Source organism: Taudactylus pleione, unplaced genomic scaffold, assembly GCF_031769625.1.
Source record: "Taudactylus pleione unplaced genomic scaffold, aTauple2 ptg000897l, whole genome shotgun sequence".
In the NCBI taxonomy this organism is placed as follows: Eukaryota; Metazoa; Chordata; class Amphibia; order Anura; family Myobatrachidae; genus Taudactylus; species Taudactylus pleione.
The window spans coordinates 3467227-3484778 of record NW_028285298.1 but is presented as its reverse complement, the minus strand read 5'-3'; the positions used below and the strand labels follow the sequence as shown (position 1 = coordinate 3484778).

Genomic DNA, 17552 nt, shown 5'->3' with positions numbered 1-17552 from the left:
GTGCCCCCATATAATGCCCCTGTAGTAGTTCCCCCATATAATGCCCCTGTAGTAGTGCCCCCATATTATGCCCCTGTAGTAGTTCCCCCATATTATGCCCCTGTAGTAGTTCCCCCATATAATGCCCCTGTAGTAGTGCCCCCATATTATGCCCCTGTAGTAGTGCCCCCATATAATGCCCCTGTAGTAGTGCCCCCATATTATGCCCCTGTAGTAGTGCCCCCATATAATGCCCCTGTAGTAGTGCCCCCATATAATGCCCCTGTAGTAGTGCCCCCATATAATGCCCCTGTAGTAGTGCCCCCATATAATGCCCCTGAAGTAGTGCCCCCATATAATGCCCCTGTAGTAGTGCCCCCATATAATGCCCCTGTAGTAGTGCCCCCATATTATGCCCATGTAGTAGTGCCCCCATATTATGCCCCTGTAGTGCCCCCATATTATGCCCCTGTAGTAGTGCCCCCATATAATGCCCCTGTAGTAGTGCCCCTTGTACAAAAAAATATGACGCCTCTCCCATAGTGCACATGGAGAGACCCGGAAGCTGGAGTTCAGAAGAGAACTCCAGCCTCCGGCTAACGCGGCGCTGCAGGGAAGGAGCCGGGCGCCCGCTGGTAATACCTCAGCGGGCGTCCGGCTTAGTGGTCCCTGCGGCACAGCCGGGCATGCATATGATTATAGAATGATTCAAATGCATACCCGGCTGTCCTTCCATTACCCCCAGGAATTTAATTTTTACCCCATGTGGGGTAATTTACCCCTGTTCCCCCGACCACTGCTCTAGCTATTCACCAGATGTCTCAGGGAATTAAGGTTCTACATTCCTGTTGCAGGCCGGGGACTCTCCACGACTTCCACAGCCACGAAATTGCCGAACAGCTGACTCTCCTGGATGCAGAACTTTTCTACAAGATTGAGGTGAGGATGGCAGATAGAGGTGTGAAAAGTGATTGGTTTCCTGCTTGACGTCTGTCTGTATTAAACTGTATCCGTCACCTACAGACTGTGGACAGAATCCATTTGATGTGTTCAACCAGCATCCAGCCTTTCTCAATTCAGTGCGATCGAGCGACATCACTGAGGCACGAGGTGCCTCTGCCTCAGAAATGTCACTGATTTGTAGTGACTTGACAGGCTGCGTTCTCTTAGCTGCCTCCGCTGTGACACGTCCACTTTAAAAGTCCTCTAGTATTTTTAATAAGCTCCGTATTTTCGTACTCAGATCCCCGAGGTTTTGCTGTGGGCAAAAGAGCAAAACGAGGAGAAGAGCCCGAATCTGACACAGTTCACAGAGCACTTTAACAACATGTCCTACTGGTGAGAGAGAGGGCAAAGCTGGGGGGTTATAGCTGAGGAAGGAGCGTGGAGAAGACACAGTGATGCATCGCACTGAGATACTTTTATAGTAACTGTGATACGTGTCCTACGCAGGGTCCGATCCATCATCATGCTGCAGGAGAAGGCGCAGGACCGGGAGAGGTTGCTGCTTAAGTTCATAAAAATTATGAAGGTGAGAAATGGACTGGTAGCCAGTAATGATATAATGACGCACTGGCTGAATGGAAGCTGTATGATTTACTGATGTTGAAGATCCTGACAGGGGCCAGTTAGTAGCTTAACCCTCCCTCTCCCCCCATGCCAACCCTAACCCTTCCCCCAGTGGTGCCTAACCCTATCCTCCCCCCGGTGCTCACTAACCCTCCCCGGTCTGTGCCTAACCTTCCCCCCCTGGTGGTACCTAACCTCCCCTGCCCGCAGCCTAACCCTAATCCTCCCTGGTTGGTGCCAAACCCTAACCCACCCTGGCAGGACCCTAGACGCGCCAAGTGGGGATATTTGCCGAGACTTCATCCCCCCCCCTTGTATGATGACACATCTGTAGCAATACCAGTCTTGGAAAATAATAAATTATAGAGAGGGGACAATAAGTGTCACTGTATCTGTTTGCCAGTGAGGTCACGCAGGATGCAGGAGAGACTGTGTTGACCCCTGTGGTAGGGAGAGTCCCCATTTCTGATCAACATAACTAAACGCTAGACCTCTTGGCTTTGTATGAAGTATTTGCAGATTCTGTGCTTTTGAGGCTCACAGTCCGTTCTCCATCTCTATTGCTCCTTAGCATCTGAGAAAACTGAACAACTTTAATTCCTACCTTGCCATCCTCTCTGCCCTGGATTCCGCCCCCATCCGTCGGCTGGAATGGCAGAAGCAGACGTCAGAGGTGAGGTCATGAGCACTTTGCTGCTTACAAGGCTAGTGGCAGTGTCTTACGGTCTAGTAACACCGTGTGTGTATGACGTTCCTCAGGGGCTGGCCGAATACTGCACTCTGATTGACAGTTCGTCGTCTTTCCGAGCGTACCGAGCAGCTCTCTCTGAAGTGGAGCCCCCGTGTATACCGTACTTGTAAGGGTCCCTATTTTGAATATTCCAGCCATATAGTTGAAGAGCAAATAACCAGTGCTGCGCAATTTTCCATGTTGGCTTAACCCTGTCTCATTACCCTCTTCCCCCACCCTAGGGGTCTAATCCTACAAGACCTTACGTTTGTGCATCTGGGGAATCCAGACCATATTGATGGAAAAGTGAACTTCAGCAAACGGTGGCAGCAGTTTAACATCCTGGACAGTATGAGACGTTTCCAGCAGGCGTAAGTGACAAATAATCCCTACCTTTTTTTTTTTCCCCCCCTTTTCTGTGGCCTATATGGTATGGATGGCTTCACCGCCCTGTTACCCAATAACATGGTGCAGCACGGATAGGGCTGAACGCTGCCGGTGTCACTATTCATAACCGGTGAAGCCGTCTATTAGTGATATTCTGTATTTCCGGTGAAGAGGTTGCAGGCCTCAGTGTGGGGCTTATTTTATAGAACGGACATAATGGAAAACAGAATTCAGTACACTAGCTGCTAATCCCAACACTTCCGGGCTACACCTGAGCGGGTGACGTTACCCCGCGGATCATACTACTATAGTGATATTACAGTAGAGACGTTACAGCCTGACATGTTCTGCAGCAAATTCCAGCAGGCACAGATACCGCTACACTGGCCTTTGCCAGTCTATTTGCCACTCACATCGTCTCCTTTCAGTGTCCCTACTAATTGTGCTGCATCTCTCCATAGTTAATCCCTGTGCTGTGTGCAATCTCCTCCTATGATTAGCAAAGCTAATTAGCTAATCCTCCTATGATTAGCAAAGCGATGCCAGTCGACAACCAGTGAAACCTCATAAAGGGGCAGATGTATGGAGCTCTGGGAAGTGATAAAGTGGAGAGTGATAAACGACCAACCAATCAGCTCCCAACTGTCATGTTACAGCCCGTGATTGATAAAGGACAGTTGGGAGCTGATTGGTTGGTCGTTTATCACTCTGCACTTTATCACTTCCCGGAGCTCCATACATCTGCCCCTTTGAGGTTTCACTGGTTGTCGACTGGCATCGCTTTGCTAAACGACCAACCAATCAGCTCCCAACTGTCCTTCGTCAAACACAGCCTGTAACATGACAGTTGGGAGCTGATTGGTTGGTCGTTTATCACTCTACACTTTGACTCTCCAGAGCTTCATACATCTGCCTCAAAGTGCGGTGGCAGTAGCCAATCCTGTCTGTGTCTTTGTGCAATTAAGGGGCCCATTTATCAATGTTTTATCAAACGCAACAAGTTTTACAACTCGTTGCATATGATAAATGATGCTCCAGCCAATCAGCTCCCAACTGTCATCCGTTTGGAAACTGACAGTTGGGAGCTGATTGGCTGGAGCACCATTTATCATACACAACAAGTTTTAAAACTTGTTTATAAATGGGCACGTACAATAAATATCTGTCTGTTGAACATCTGGTTCTGGCCAATGGGCATGCTTGTTAGTTGGGTCTGTGTAAGATGATCACCTGCACATCTACTTGTGTGCGCCGTGTTCTGTGTATAAACGCATTGGTCACTCACAGTACCAGGTTACGTCTTGCTTGCGTTAAGTCACTGACTTATGGTGCGTACACACTGGGCGATTAAAGTGGACGACTGAACGTTAACGATATCGTTAAGTCGTCCACTTTATCGTCCATTTTTAACACAAAAACGATGAACGATAACGACGACGAGCTTTCCCGCGGGTCGTTCGTCATCATCGTTCATCGGGTTAACATGCAGGCCAACCTGAAGATGTCGTCAGGTTGCTGCATGTTATGGAATGGGGGAGAGAGCCCGGCGCTGAACGATATCGTTAATTATATCGTTCAGTGGGTGTGCTCAATGTCATGAACGACACTGAGCACAGCCTGCTGGGGACACACTAGACGATATGCTCCCTGACCAATATCGTGTAGTGTGTACGCACCATAACTCTATGACCTGTATAACTCCCATGTTTCTTGAATATAATGTGCGTATGGCGGTCTCTCTCCTGCAGTCATTACGAAATCCGCCGGAATGACGACATCATCTCTTTCTTCAACGACTTCAGCGATCACCTGGCCGAGGAGGCGTTATGGGAACTGTCCTTAAAAATCAAACCTCGGAACATCACACGAAGGAAAACAGAAAGAGATGAGAAGACATAAGGCGGGGGAACAACTGCCAAGCGGACATTGAAGAAGAGATCTCCCTAACCGAGGGGGGAGGAGAGGGGTACAGGGGCTATTCATCGTGTTTACTAGTTGTCACTGCCCCCTCCCAAAGAGATGGGTTACCCTCACCCACTGTTGTCTTGTGTCTTACGATGTTAACCTACGGTCTCCTGGACGGTTGCGATCACAAGCAGCTCTGTGCCATGTCTCCGGAACTGCCTCCTATTTACCCACAGTATTGGAAAGTTGAACATATTGGATTTCCCCCATTCATGAACAGAGGACTAACTGGATAGCAACAAGCTGGTAAAGACTAGATGCTGAGCCCGGATCCTTAAAGTTATCGTTTTGTTTTTGTGTTTCCCCCATCCCTAACCCAACAAGTTTTTGTTTTTTATTTTTTTGACTTTGGCTTTGTTTCTCCTCCACCCCCAGCAGAGGGCAGCGCAGAGCTCCTGTAAATATCCACAGTCTGTTTTTTCGGCAGGGGGGGCAGATCTATGTTATATGTATTATTATATATTATTTTTTTTATGACGTTGCATGACGAGTATACAGAGACTGAGTGTGTAATGTACATGGAGGAGAAACGACACGCTGCCATGTCATGAATCTGTGCAAGTGAACATACCAATGGAGCATTGTCTCACAACAGGTCAAATAAATGTTTTAAACAGTAATCTGTGCGCACCTGCCTGGCTCTTGAAGGATAAAAACCGAGTACCTCTACCTCCCGCTGATGTGTGTGTGTGACCTGTGCATGTTACCATGACATAAATCACTAGTGATGGCCTCTGCGCTAGCTAAACGTGGATCTTCGGGTGAGAAGAAGTTTCCCTATTGGCTCTAGTGACAGGGCTGGGATGGTGGCTTCACACCGTGTATCAGGTTAAGGTGCCCATACATCTGACCGGTATTTCCGCGATCCTGCGACGTGATCGGAAACGCCGGCCGACCAACATCGATGTTCAGCGATCCGTCGCAGGATCACTGAAATTTCACGATCGCAATAATTTTTTGATCGCGATCGTCAAATCGGTAAAATCCAATATGTTGGATTTCGGCGATGCCAGGTTGCAGCATCGCGGCAATCCATCGCTGATGGATGGGCACCAGAGTGATGCATTTTATGGACCTGATTAGTCTGTGATCAGAAACTAATATGGCCTCACCGGCATGAACAGGAAAACATGAAATGCATTAGGCACAGGCATCACCTCATCTCTACCTGGCCGGCTCACTGCAACCTACAACCACTCCACCACCATCAGCTCTCCCTGGTAGGGAACGGTAAGGAATGGATGACTGATTTACCAATCTGGTTTGAGGAAAAGGCAACAGTATATAAAGCAACACAGTTTCCGGACAGTGTCACAGACCCTTATCACTGCGTTCTCACAGTCAGCCATGGGTCTAAGTTGTCTCATTTCTGTTTGGCCGCTTTTTCGTGTAGTTCAGCCGATTACCAGCAGAGACAGCGTTTTGGGATGAGAGTCCTTAAATAACTGGGTCAGACACATTGTAGGATCATGAAGACTCTTCAAGGAAATCAATCCCTGCCCTACATGCCTAAATGACCAGACTATCCAACCCGGGATCTGCTAGCTCCTACTCTAGTCCATGCAGTTCACTTTCCCCAAACATCTCGTCCTTGTACCAGACGAGAGCCCCAAAAAGTGTCTCCATATATGTAATGTCCCGTGATTCCATTATTTGCGTTCCGTGGAGAATTTGTCACACTACATGTGCACCCCTGCCTGAGTTGCACTTACATGGCGTTAGTGCAGTCTGAGCGCATATACAGGGGCAAGTTAACCCCGCCCCTTTTCGATGCAGCCTGTTGTTGGGGTTACACCAGGGTTCCCCAAACTGGGTCCTCAAGGCACCCTAACGGTCATCCATGCTTGTGCATAGATGGTATAATCAAACTGATGTACTAATTAAAGGTGCGTACACACTGGGCGATAAAGTGGACGACTGAACGATATCGTTCAGTCGTCCACTTTATCGTCCATTTTTAAGCCCAAAAAGATGAATGATAACGACGATGCGCGTTCCCGCGGGTCGTTCGTCATCATCGTTCATCGGGCTGACATGCAGGCCAACCTGACGATCTCGTCAGGTTGCTGCATGTCGGGGAATGGGGGAGAGAGCCCGGCGCTGAACGATATCGTTAATAAACGACATTGAGCACAACCTGCCGGGGACACACTACACGATATCGCTCAGGGAGCATATCGTCTAGTGTGTATGCACCTTAAGTCACATGTGCTTAATTATGGATATCCTTAAAGCCTGGACTGTAAGGGTGCCTTGAGGGCCGAGTTTGGGAACTACTGGGTTACACGCACATCCATAAGCTGATGGCTGTTTGCATCATACACCCCTAGACACACAAGCGGCTTCTGCTACACCAGTGGTTTTCAACTCCTATCGTAAAACAACCCCAACAGGTCATGTTTTCATGATTTCTGTTGTACACAGTTGAGCTAATTTAGTTTGGAAACAGGTGGGATAATTACGGACCCAAAGACAGGAATCCTAGAAATGAGACCTGTTGGTGGTAGCTGGGTATTGTAGTTGAAAACCCCAGTGCTAGGCCATTGATGGGCAGGTGGGGAATATACCAATAGTTATGTGAAGCAGGAAAGGATTTCTCTATTCATCATGTCTTTATGCTTATTATAAAGCAAATATAGTAATGAACACAACATGATGGGCGAGCCAGGTGTAGTGTGTTATCTGTTTCCTATGCACTTTATAAACCAGTAGGTGGCGCTGCTCTGACACTATAGATGGGATATTCTTGTCCAGTGTTTGCTGCACAATCCTTCAGTAACAAGCAGTGTTTGGATTTTTGGTTTTTGGGGGGGGGGCGGGTTAATGCCTCCCTAGGAAGGTGACCCCTTGTCTGCACATAATTATATTTACATACTTTTCTTTTCATGGAAAAAATGTACATAAAGAAATGTAAAAAAAAAAAAAAAGTATATTTTTATTTAAATGTTTTTTTTCTGTACATATACACATTCCTCTATTACCTGGTCAGCATAATCATCTCAGGGCGGTCACCCTATAAAAAGTTTGTTTGCTCCCAGTACTGGGATACAGGATGACCAGATGGTCATATAATGGATGAGGTTTTCCGGGTGAGCTCCGCTCGGGATAGGATTCTGCAGAAAATGGGACCGTTCTCCGCACCTCCTCCGTCATAAGAAGATGGTCACCACCACGTATATGATCCAACTGATGGAGACAAAGACTCCGAACAGCAGACTGAAGAGGACGAGGGAGCGAGCTTTGCGGGAGGACTCCTGAGCCTGCAGCACGTCCCCTCTGCTCAGAGCCGTCCGGGTCTGCAGGAGACAAGGAGAGGGGTCCAGGTTTATATTTAGTGACTGACTGTGGCGGTAACTGGTCACTACTGGCCCATTACTGTAGGGCTGCGATAACGTTCATCTAGGGGAGTATTTTAATTTCTTGTAAAAGGTAGTGATGCCCAAATGATGAGACTAAGGAACAGTAAATGGAATTCCCTTTATTTGTAGCTTTTATACCTTGATTAGAACTAGTTCTTTACATTTGTTATACAGTTGTGCTCAAGGTTCTCTGTTAGTTGCAATTTCCATTGGGTGATTGCAGGATTACTGGCAGGAAGTGAAATACTTTTATTAATCAGCCATAAGATCCTGGAACTTATAAAATATATACAGTATATAAATATAAATCTTTAATTGTTATTGTAGCTCTTTTAAACAACAAGGAACCAGTGGTTATCTAGATAGAGGCACACCTATTAACAAGAAAGAACAGTATAAAGGTTATTAGGTGTGCCCCTGTCTTGATAACTTTACTCCTTGATCCCTTAGTATTTCTGTTACTATTATGTGGGTGGCACCCTCTTTCAGGGACTACAGATCTAGATTTGATTACAGTATAATAAATGATCTCTCTAGTATATTAGCACTGGGAGACAAATGCTGGGTACACACCTATCAGATCTCTGCACACCCGTTAGACCAGTGGTTCCCAAACTGTGTGCACCGGTGTGCCTCAGGCTGGTGGTCTAGAACCAAATCAAACTATTTAAAGTCAATGTAATGTAAATATGTGGACAAACCTATCCAGCACCAGATAACTGGACCTAAGGATGACCGGTCAGCACAATTTACTTAATCATTTCCTTTTTTTTTTTTTTTTATCTTTTCCTGAATTTCTCAAGTACAAACTTTTGGCTTAAGGGTGCCATGAAAACAATGCAGATATTCTAGGGCATGATTTAAAAAAGTTTTGGAACCCCTGCGTTAGAAAGGACGATATATCGTCCAGTGTGTACCAAAGCTTTAGTCTCGGTGCAGTGTTTCTACCATTGATTAAACAGCTCCTTCTAAACAAGTCAGCTTGTGTTTTAGATTTAGCAATCTCTTTAAGCTGCCCATCCACTAGGCGATTAAACCTAGCGCTTGAGCGATAACAACTGTCTGCAAATCGTGCAGTAAAATGTCCTAAACTACCAGCAATGCAGGATCCCGCTGGCCGTTTGCGTTGTCCTGTTTTGCCCGTCAATTAGTCGTTATTGGACATTTTATGCATCGGTGCACATTTTCAAAACTCCAACGACCAACATATATAGATTTAAATAAATATTTCAGCCCACTTTTATTAGCAACTGCTTTGAAAATCGTTGGTCTATGGTCATTTTGTGCAATCGTTCATGCACATTAACTATCATCAGGAATTGATGAACGATTTGTGAAGATCTTTCAGGGACAAGCCTGCTAGTGGATGGGCAGCATTAGAAGTCTTCTAGCTCTAGGGATGAAAACAAAATAGGACACTTTAAAGCCTCGGGCGTAGATTACTAAACCCTCTTCCTACTTGCCAGTAACACAGCAGTTAATACCGTCCAAGACTTTTCTTTTGTGGCTTATTACCTTACCAAATTCATTTTCTTTGTGTAATTAACTACTATAAACATTTAGTGCTAGGCTCTTCCAAAGCTAGAAAATGACAGATATTTAGTAACATGGTACAATGTTTATAAATGTGCTGTAACCCCTAGCAACCATCCAGTTATCTGCCTAGACCACCATAGGGAGTTCTTTGTGATTAATGTTATAACTTGTGTAAATACAGGCTGATAGAGTAAAACAATATGTTTAAGCAAAGGAAGAGACCTAATTTGTAATAACTTCTGAGACTAAAGGGGTCCCATACATAGGCCGCATTCAATTTGAGGCGAAAAACCGTTTTCGTGTGTTTTTGGCGGAAACTTTTCGCCGATGACGTAATTTTCACCTGTTTTGATTTTACTCCATATTCAATTTGGAAGACTTTTCGCCTAGGTGGAAAGTCAATGCAATGCAATAGGCGGAAAAGTTTCGCCTATGAATGGGAGGCGGAAAAAAGAGCAGAATTGGGGTTTTGGGGTGCAACGTTGCAGGATTCCCCATGCAGCCTTCAGACAGTCCCCAGAGGTAAACTAAAAAAAAAAAATTCAAAAAGACTTCACACCCCAAAAAAATCACTTCGGATTTGGGGGCGAAAAAAAAGTTAGGGGACAAAGTTAAAAACTAGCGAACTTACCTCTGGGGGGTCCCCAAGTATGCCCCAGGTGTTTTTTTTTCATTGCAGGGCCTTGCGGATGGTGGATTTTTCATGTTTTTTTAAACTTAACTTTAAAATATGCTGACCCCCATTTTCAAGTACCCCAAATTTGATGGGTTGTTAATTTCTGCAAAAAAACCCAAAAAACTCCTGAATACTATCCTGCACCACTTATACAAAAACGCTACTTAGCAGCTATTGAGCCCATTTAAAACAGGATTTTGGTACTTACCGATAAATCCCTTTCTCCGATTCCACAGGGGACACTGGAGTTCAAGACAGTGGGGTATAGACGGTGGTAGAGTAGAGCCTGGCACTTTAAATAATTCAGAAGTGTGACTGGCTCCTCCCCCTCTATGCCCCATCAGCCCCAGTTTAAGAACTGAGCCCGAGAGGAGACGGAGGACCATAGGAAAACGAGGAGAAGGAGAGGACCACAGAACGGAACAAGACCGAATGAGGGAGAACAGAGGAACCAACTGCAGGGAACACATGCAGTCACACAACCTTATAAGAAACCAAACAAAATGGCAGGTACGCAGCGCTGGGCGGGTGTCCAGTGTCCCCTGTGGAATCGGAGAAAGGATTTTATCGGTAAGTACCAAAATTCTGTTTTCTCCTTCATCCACTAGGGGACACTGGAGTTCAAGACAGTGGGGACGTCCCAAAGCCAACCTCCCGGGTGGGAAGCGCGGAGAACTTGCCGAATCCTTGGCAAAACCGAAAACCGGGATCACCAAGAACCGTAGGCCTAATGGAAAGGCAAGAGCTGAAGATCAAGTGTTGTAGAGCAGAGGAGACAATCAAGGCTCCTTGCTAAACAGCCATAGAAAATCCACACCTTACAGCGTAAATCGAATGGAATACTGCTAGCAAGAGAACAACCGCAGATGAAAACAGCTGAACACCGTAAGCTCAGCCGAAACAGACCAAGCACGAACCAGAGTTGAACATGAGAAGTTGTATAATTTGGAGACAGAATCCCAGCACTGCTGGACATAACTCATAGTTATACATATAACAATACCAATCTACAGATACAGAGTTGATCCTGTCCACAGACTCCTAACAAGAGTATACAGGGAGCAAAAGACAAGACTGAACAGTCGCCCTGGAACATTCTTGAGGTCCAACTACTACAAGGTTGGCAACCAGAGTGAAACCATAGAAGTCTCCAATAAGGATAGAGATCCCAATGACATGAGGCAGAGGCAGCTCTGAAAGAATCGAGACCACAATTCCTTTCAGAGCGTCAGACAGCAGTACAATCAACTCAGAAACAGAGGGAAAAACAGCAACTGAAACCTTGCAGCTGTAAATCCCCATACCAGACCACTGGCAGAATGTCTGGCAGCCCATCAGTTGTCTGCCTATTGAGTGGTTACTACTGCCAGGGGCGGGGCTCGAATTAGTGTATGGGGCATCCCAGGTGGAGACCTTACAGCACAAGCCACTGTGCCGACCTGAAAAGAAACCCACAGCAACAAACTCCAAACAACATCCAACATGATGGAAGTGCGTAGGCAGTATCAACTGCTGTCCTGAACATAGTATAAAAACAACCCAGTTACCCTAGCAGTTAAAGAGCACGGATGCAACAGTCACCCAGTGAGAGCTACCAATATAGGGAAGCAACCATACAGCAAGGCTACAGAACTAGGACAACCATAGAGGTACCTGTCAGTGTGATGAAAATATTCACAGTACTGAACAGGAAAACCAACCAGGCCCCCTGCGTGGAACATAATGACTGTCACGCTTTAATATAAAGAAGTGCATAACCCCCAAGGCGCTACAGTCACAGTCCATTATAACCCCAACAGAAGAATAAAGTGACATTCTCAATGTTGGAACTATGCACGCCAGGAAAGCTCTAAAGTGTAGAGCCTACTGCTAAAAAGAGTGGATGGCTACGAAGTCTGCAGCTAGGATGCATAAGGGAGAATAACGGCTATGTCGTGTCAGGTTGCATGAAATCGGAGCATCTTCCGAGGCAATAGTGGGGTACCGCTTACCTGTGAGCAATCAGAAGCCCTCTAGAAACTATGTAGAATGTCACTGACCTTCTCCATCTCACAGCAACCCGTCACAGCGGGAATAGAGAGTAGCTTCAGTGGGCTAAAAACCAATGCTCCATAGCACAGTCTTCAGTCTGGCGATGTTGCCGTAGGAGAGACTGTAGAAAACTAGCAAAATGTTAGTGGTAACAAGAAGGTCGTACTACAGGACTCTATACCTGAGCTTGTTCCATTAGGGATGTGTATCCTTATATAGATTATACATATACCCCAAGCACGGTCTGCTAGAGTAAGTATTAGTACATTAACACTTATAATGGTTAAGTGCGTATTAGTCAAGAGGCGGGATAGTGAAAGAATTAAATAAGACCCTGTACTGGTCAAGATACACATAGCAATATTACATATTTGATGATGGATCCCACCAGTGACCCTTGACAATCATAGTGTTCACAATGAGGGATTAAACTTGAACCGCAGGGCCCATGATTTACTGGATACCCACCAATCTAATCAAGCCAGGCCTGACCCTGCCTATTCGGCAGGTGGCCCTAGACCTTCAGGCACAGGAGCAGAAGTGTGGTCTGTTGTCATTTAACCAAGTAAGCGCTGAGGATGGAATAGAATCTGGATTTTTATGTACTGATAGGAATGTACCCAGGGGCCACTTTATAGCCTCATTTTATTGAGATATGCGACTAAACAATAATATGGAGTACAGGAACCTATACAGAGAAAGGTACCTGTACATAGACATAGAATACAATAATTATCCCAAGTAAGAAGGGATATATCTGTAAAGAAAACCCCAGTTAGGGCTAAAAAAAAAAAAAAAAGGTGTTTCCCAATAATTAGGAAGTAGTCATACGAGGAACATGAATATATTGGTATACATACACACGTACACTTAGACAAATGGTTGCATGAGAAGTCAACATAGTAATTATACTTGTCAGACTCCTGCACCAGGAGATCATTATGCTCTATATAATATATATACATATACATAGTAGGAACCACAAATAGCGGCACTCCGAGACTTAAATAGTGATCAAAAAGGTATATCTAAACTATGTTGAAACAAACAGGCCGACGTTTCGGGGGATACGTGCCCCTTTGTCAAAGCGAGTATATATTCATATACACATACATTGTAATAATAATAACTCCCCCGAAAAGGGGGCGCTGTAGATATAAACTGACAGGAACAAAACTGTAACCCCAGAAGGGTGTAAGTGCCTATCTTATATACATGTGTGGACTACCAGAAGGCTCCCAGACAAGTATATGGTCAATATTAGAAGCCATGCCTTAGGGAATTGTGACTATCACAATGTAAACTGCAGAACATGACTCTAGTCTATAGAGCCAATATAATATATTATAGCCTACAGCTTCTGGTAATCACAGCTGGCTTCCCATCTGTGGAATTAGAGGTAACCTAATGATTGCGGAAGCATAGGCATACCCACACATATAACAAATACATTCATACATAGTATGTGTAAATCGAAGTTGTTGTACCAACCCACCGCAGCAGGAGAGTCCAGCCTCCAATTGCAGTATCTTTCTTTTTAAAATATGCAAGGTATTAGATATAAAACTGATAAGAACAAATCCTACCTTTGCCTTTATGGCAAGGATAAGAAGCGATACATACATATATATATATATATATATATATATATATATATATATATATATATATATATATATTGTATACATGTACCCTCATACAAGGTCACAGGTAACGATAATTTATCCAGGAGAAAGCGTGAACGCAGTCCCCCACTTCCACAAATTATGCAGTCGAGATTTCCGCATTTTGAGAAATCGGGGGTCAGCACACCCAGAGTGCAATGGATGCGCCTCGCCCTGGGAGAACCACCTTTGTGATCATGGTATCTCCCCTGCCAGGTAAGTATGAACTGTGGCTTACCTCCTGTATTAGGCTGCGGCATGTTCCTCCCTGAGCTAGTGTCAGGGGTCCAGACACTCACTCTATAATAGTGGCGGCGGGTCCCATGATATGTAGAGGTACTGCTTCAATAACATCTGACATTAGTGAGTACTGATTAATTTCCTAATCAAACAGACTCCAGCAGCCATCTTGAGATAGACAATTGTAAAATAGTCGCAACTATCTCTACACAGTGACATCTCAATGACGTAGGGCAACAGTTAGGATAGTTGTGGGGTCGACAGTTTTGAAGTGCTCTCCCCTACATAATATAAGTACATTACTGCTAGATAAAGTACTAACAAGTTCATTGCTGGAATCTGACCACCATATAGGAACTACAGAGATGAGCCAAGTTCTATATGGACCATTCCGCTGCGTGACTAAGTAAGCAGGAAGACTTGTAATCAGCTCAGTATGCCTCAGCATTATACTATCATAGAGACCAAACTAGGTTCTATCTAGATTCTACAGCTATGCACAGGGGAGACTATACACATAGGTCCTCTTCAGCTATATATTTATTAACAGTACTTATATATCGCAGCGTATTCCGCCACGCTTTATCATTGGAAACATGAATAGAACAAAACTGGTTTTAACAGACAGTATATATAAGCAGGAAAGCCCCGTATATATACACATATATACTCATACATACACTTAACTCATGTAGGCATGTATACAAAGCTACCCATATTGCATTATGTCATAGGTAGACAAATGTGCTTGGAACTAACTCCAGCAGCGGTACAGTGAGTGCAGCGTCTTCAGGCACCAACTTCTACCCTCTCCCTGCACTGCAAGCAGCTGCCTCTGCAAAGTTACAGACTGCCTGTATTCTGTACAATGACAGCCTCTGCATATGCCTGCGCTGTAGTGCGCGCCAACTGAGAGGCTAGAAAAAATATGCGGCGCCTGCTCCCCGGGAGCAGTAATGGCTGCCGGACCTAAGCCACGCCCCCTCACTGCCGGGAGTAGAGCCCCGGTGCTAACTGCATCCGGTCTTGACCGGCAATAAACTAACCCCTGCTGCTCACCACTATGGCATAGAGCAGAGGGAGGAGGAGATCACATCGGCAGCAGTCACACAGCGCTGTCAGACTCTTTTAAGTGAGCCAGCGCTGACTCAGCAGTGCAGGGATGTTAAGAGATGCGCCAGCAGCTCGTAGAAGGGCATTGCACAGCGCACCTATGTAATTAGACTGTCTGAACAGTCTCCCTTGATGGGTATCCGCGCTATATGCGCGGTAGCTCCGCCCCTTGCAATAACGCTAGCGGCGTTATAACAGGAATCCAGGACTGTATGAGCCTGGGAGGGGGCGGAGGGGCCGCAGATATAACTCAGTCCCCCGCTAGTCAGGGGAATAGAGCTATACTTACCAGCTGCTGGCATCAGGACTGCGGCTAGGCATAGGGAAGCACGGACACAGCTTCTATATTAAGCTGTGGCGTGTCCCTCCCTGAGCTACTGCCAGGGTGCCTGGGACCCGGACACGCACTCTTTATTAGTGGTGGCGGGTCTCCTGATGCCTCCATGTAGCAGGCTGACAGACGCAGCACTCTGTCAGCCTGTCCTCAATGCTTGTTGAAGCTATGAAAATAAATAAAGTTAAAATAAAAGTAAAATTATTAAGTGTGGGCTGGAGCTCAGCCCTATGTGACCGGCTCTTCTCGGGCACATTTCTAAAACTGGGGCTGATGGGGCATAGAGGGGGAGGAGCCAGTCACACTTCTGAATTATTTAAAGTGCCAGGCTCTACTCTACCACCGTCTATACCCCACTGTCTTGAACTCCAGTGTCCCCTAGTGGATGAAGGAGAAAAACACCAAATACCTTCAGCAAGCCAAATCTGGGGGTACCATAGCCAACTCCCATGTCCGTATCTTTTGGGGGGTGTCAGGCTGATTTCCCCAAAACTGACAGTACTTTCTGCTTGTTTAAGTTTCGCCGGGTCCCGTTTTTGCGTACTTTCAAATTGAATACGGCGATACGCGGGCACAACGGGCGATTCTTTTCCGCCTGCAAAACATGCGATGTAGGCGAAAAGTCCAGCAGGCGAAAAAGTATCGCCGGTCCACTCAAATTGAATACGGGCCATAGGGGGGCAATTACCCATCCTGCCGGGATCTGAGAAAAACATCATGTTGTACAATCTCGATTCACTGATGCCGACCCAAAAATGATTGTAATCTGCGCGTCTAAACATGTTGAAATTCCCTGACTGATCGCCAATCATCGATGTCCGCGGATCAGATTTGCGTCAGCAGAACGGGGAATTAGGCCATCGCTGTGTTGCCCGCATGAGGAGAATAAGCGGCCCTTTTGAAGGTTACCAATACGTCTCTGAAGTGTATCAGTTGCCAGTCACTGGTATAGGACAAGTTGGGCTAAATCAGATACTGAAAAGTGTTTTGAGCGCTTAAATATTTATAAGTTTTATTTTTCACCCACTCCAGCAATTAGGCTCCCGAGCTCCCCTACGTGTAATAACATCTCTGCATTAGTCTGGATTTTAGGCTTATTGTAGAACAGAAATAGCTTCTATTGGCAGATGGTACTATGTACTGTGCATTCACATCCTGGGCACCCAGCCTTGTAGCTCTACATTCGGATAGGGGTACCTCCTGTTATCTGGGTACACAATATGAGGGGACTGTCTTATGTTACATTTCCCAGCAGAGAGAAAGGAGAAGACACTGGGACTTTACCCCAATTAGTGTCTGATGTTTTCTACTTTTAAATAAAAGGTCTGTTTTGTACAGTACAAAGCTAATGTCAAGTTTACATTTTGTTCTCGCTGTGGGATTTATATTATATAGATAGATATAGTGGAGAAATCTGAAAATATATAGTCATTCCATTAAATACATTACACAGTGTTTAAAAAGGTATTTGTGTGAAGAAGGGGGTGGATTAGCTCTTCCTTTTCTTTGCAGACATATGATCATAATATTTTACATTGAGGCCCCCATTTACTAACGAGTTTTATCACCAAAACGAGTGATAAATGTCGCTGTGTATGATAAATGCTGCTCCAGCCAATCAGCTGCCAACTGTTATTTTTCAAACAGATGACAGTTGGGAGCTGATTGGCTGGAGAACCATTTATCATACACTGTGACATTTATCACTTGTTTTGGTAATAGGGCCTCATTTACTAACGAGTTTTATGTGTTGATTAGTTAAAGATAAAAAAACAAAAACTACAGTATCTTGATATAAAATGCTATGGGTTTTTTTTTATATATATAAAAAAAGTAAACAGTGTCCACTTTTCCATAGTATTCATGTTATAGAGGAGGGTTTCCCTAATCCACGCCCCCTAACAACTCATTGACTGGAACTTTGAAAAGATACAAAGCAAAGATTTTAAATGATCACAGAATTCCGAGG

General features: G+C 45.2%; 2 protein-coding genes and 1 non-coding gene across 6 annotated transcripts in view; 1 reads left to right on the top strand and 2 right to left on the bottom strand.

Annotated features, from left to right (window-relative positions):
• The window catches only part of RAPGEF1 (Rap guanine nucleotide exchange factor 1), a 36572-nt gene extending 31322 nt beyond the window's left edge, over positions 1-5250 (top strand). For all 4 annotated transcript variants that reach the window (XM_088459173.1, XM_088459172.1, XM_088459174.1 and 1 more), the window contains 7 exons: positions 834-918; positions 1223-1317; positions 1432-1510; positions 2120-2221; positions 2308-2405; positions 2521-2649; positions 4414-5250. In XM_088459173.1, coding sequence (XP_088315299.1) covers positions 834-918; positions 1223-1317; positions 1432-1510; positions 2120-2221; positions 2308-2405; positions 2521-2649; positions 4414-4564 — 739 coding nt within the window. In that variant the 3' untranslated portion in view covers positions 4565-5250. The remainder of the gene's footprint in view (positions 1-833; positions 919-1222; positions 1318-1431; positions 1511-2119; positions 2222-2307; positions 2406-2520; positions 2650-4413) is intronic.
• Positions 5251-7543: 2293 nt separating this feature from the next.
• The window catches only part of PRRT1B (proline rich transmembrane protein 1B), a 33619-nt gene continuing 23610 nt past the window's right edge, over positions 7544-17552 (bottom strand). Inside the window, exon 4 of the mRNA XM_088459166.1 lies at positions 7544-7926. Within this exon, the coding sequence (XP_088315292.1) occupies positions 7780-7926 (147 nt within the window). The 3' untranslated portion in view covers positions 7544-7779. The remainder of the gene's footprint in view (positions 7927-17552) is intronic.
• On the bottom strand, positions 13959-14120 carry LOC148474091 (U1 spliceosomal RNA). Its single transcript, XR_015872927.1, has one exon. It is a non-coding gene; the product is annotated as a U1 spliceosomal RNA (small nuclear RNA).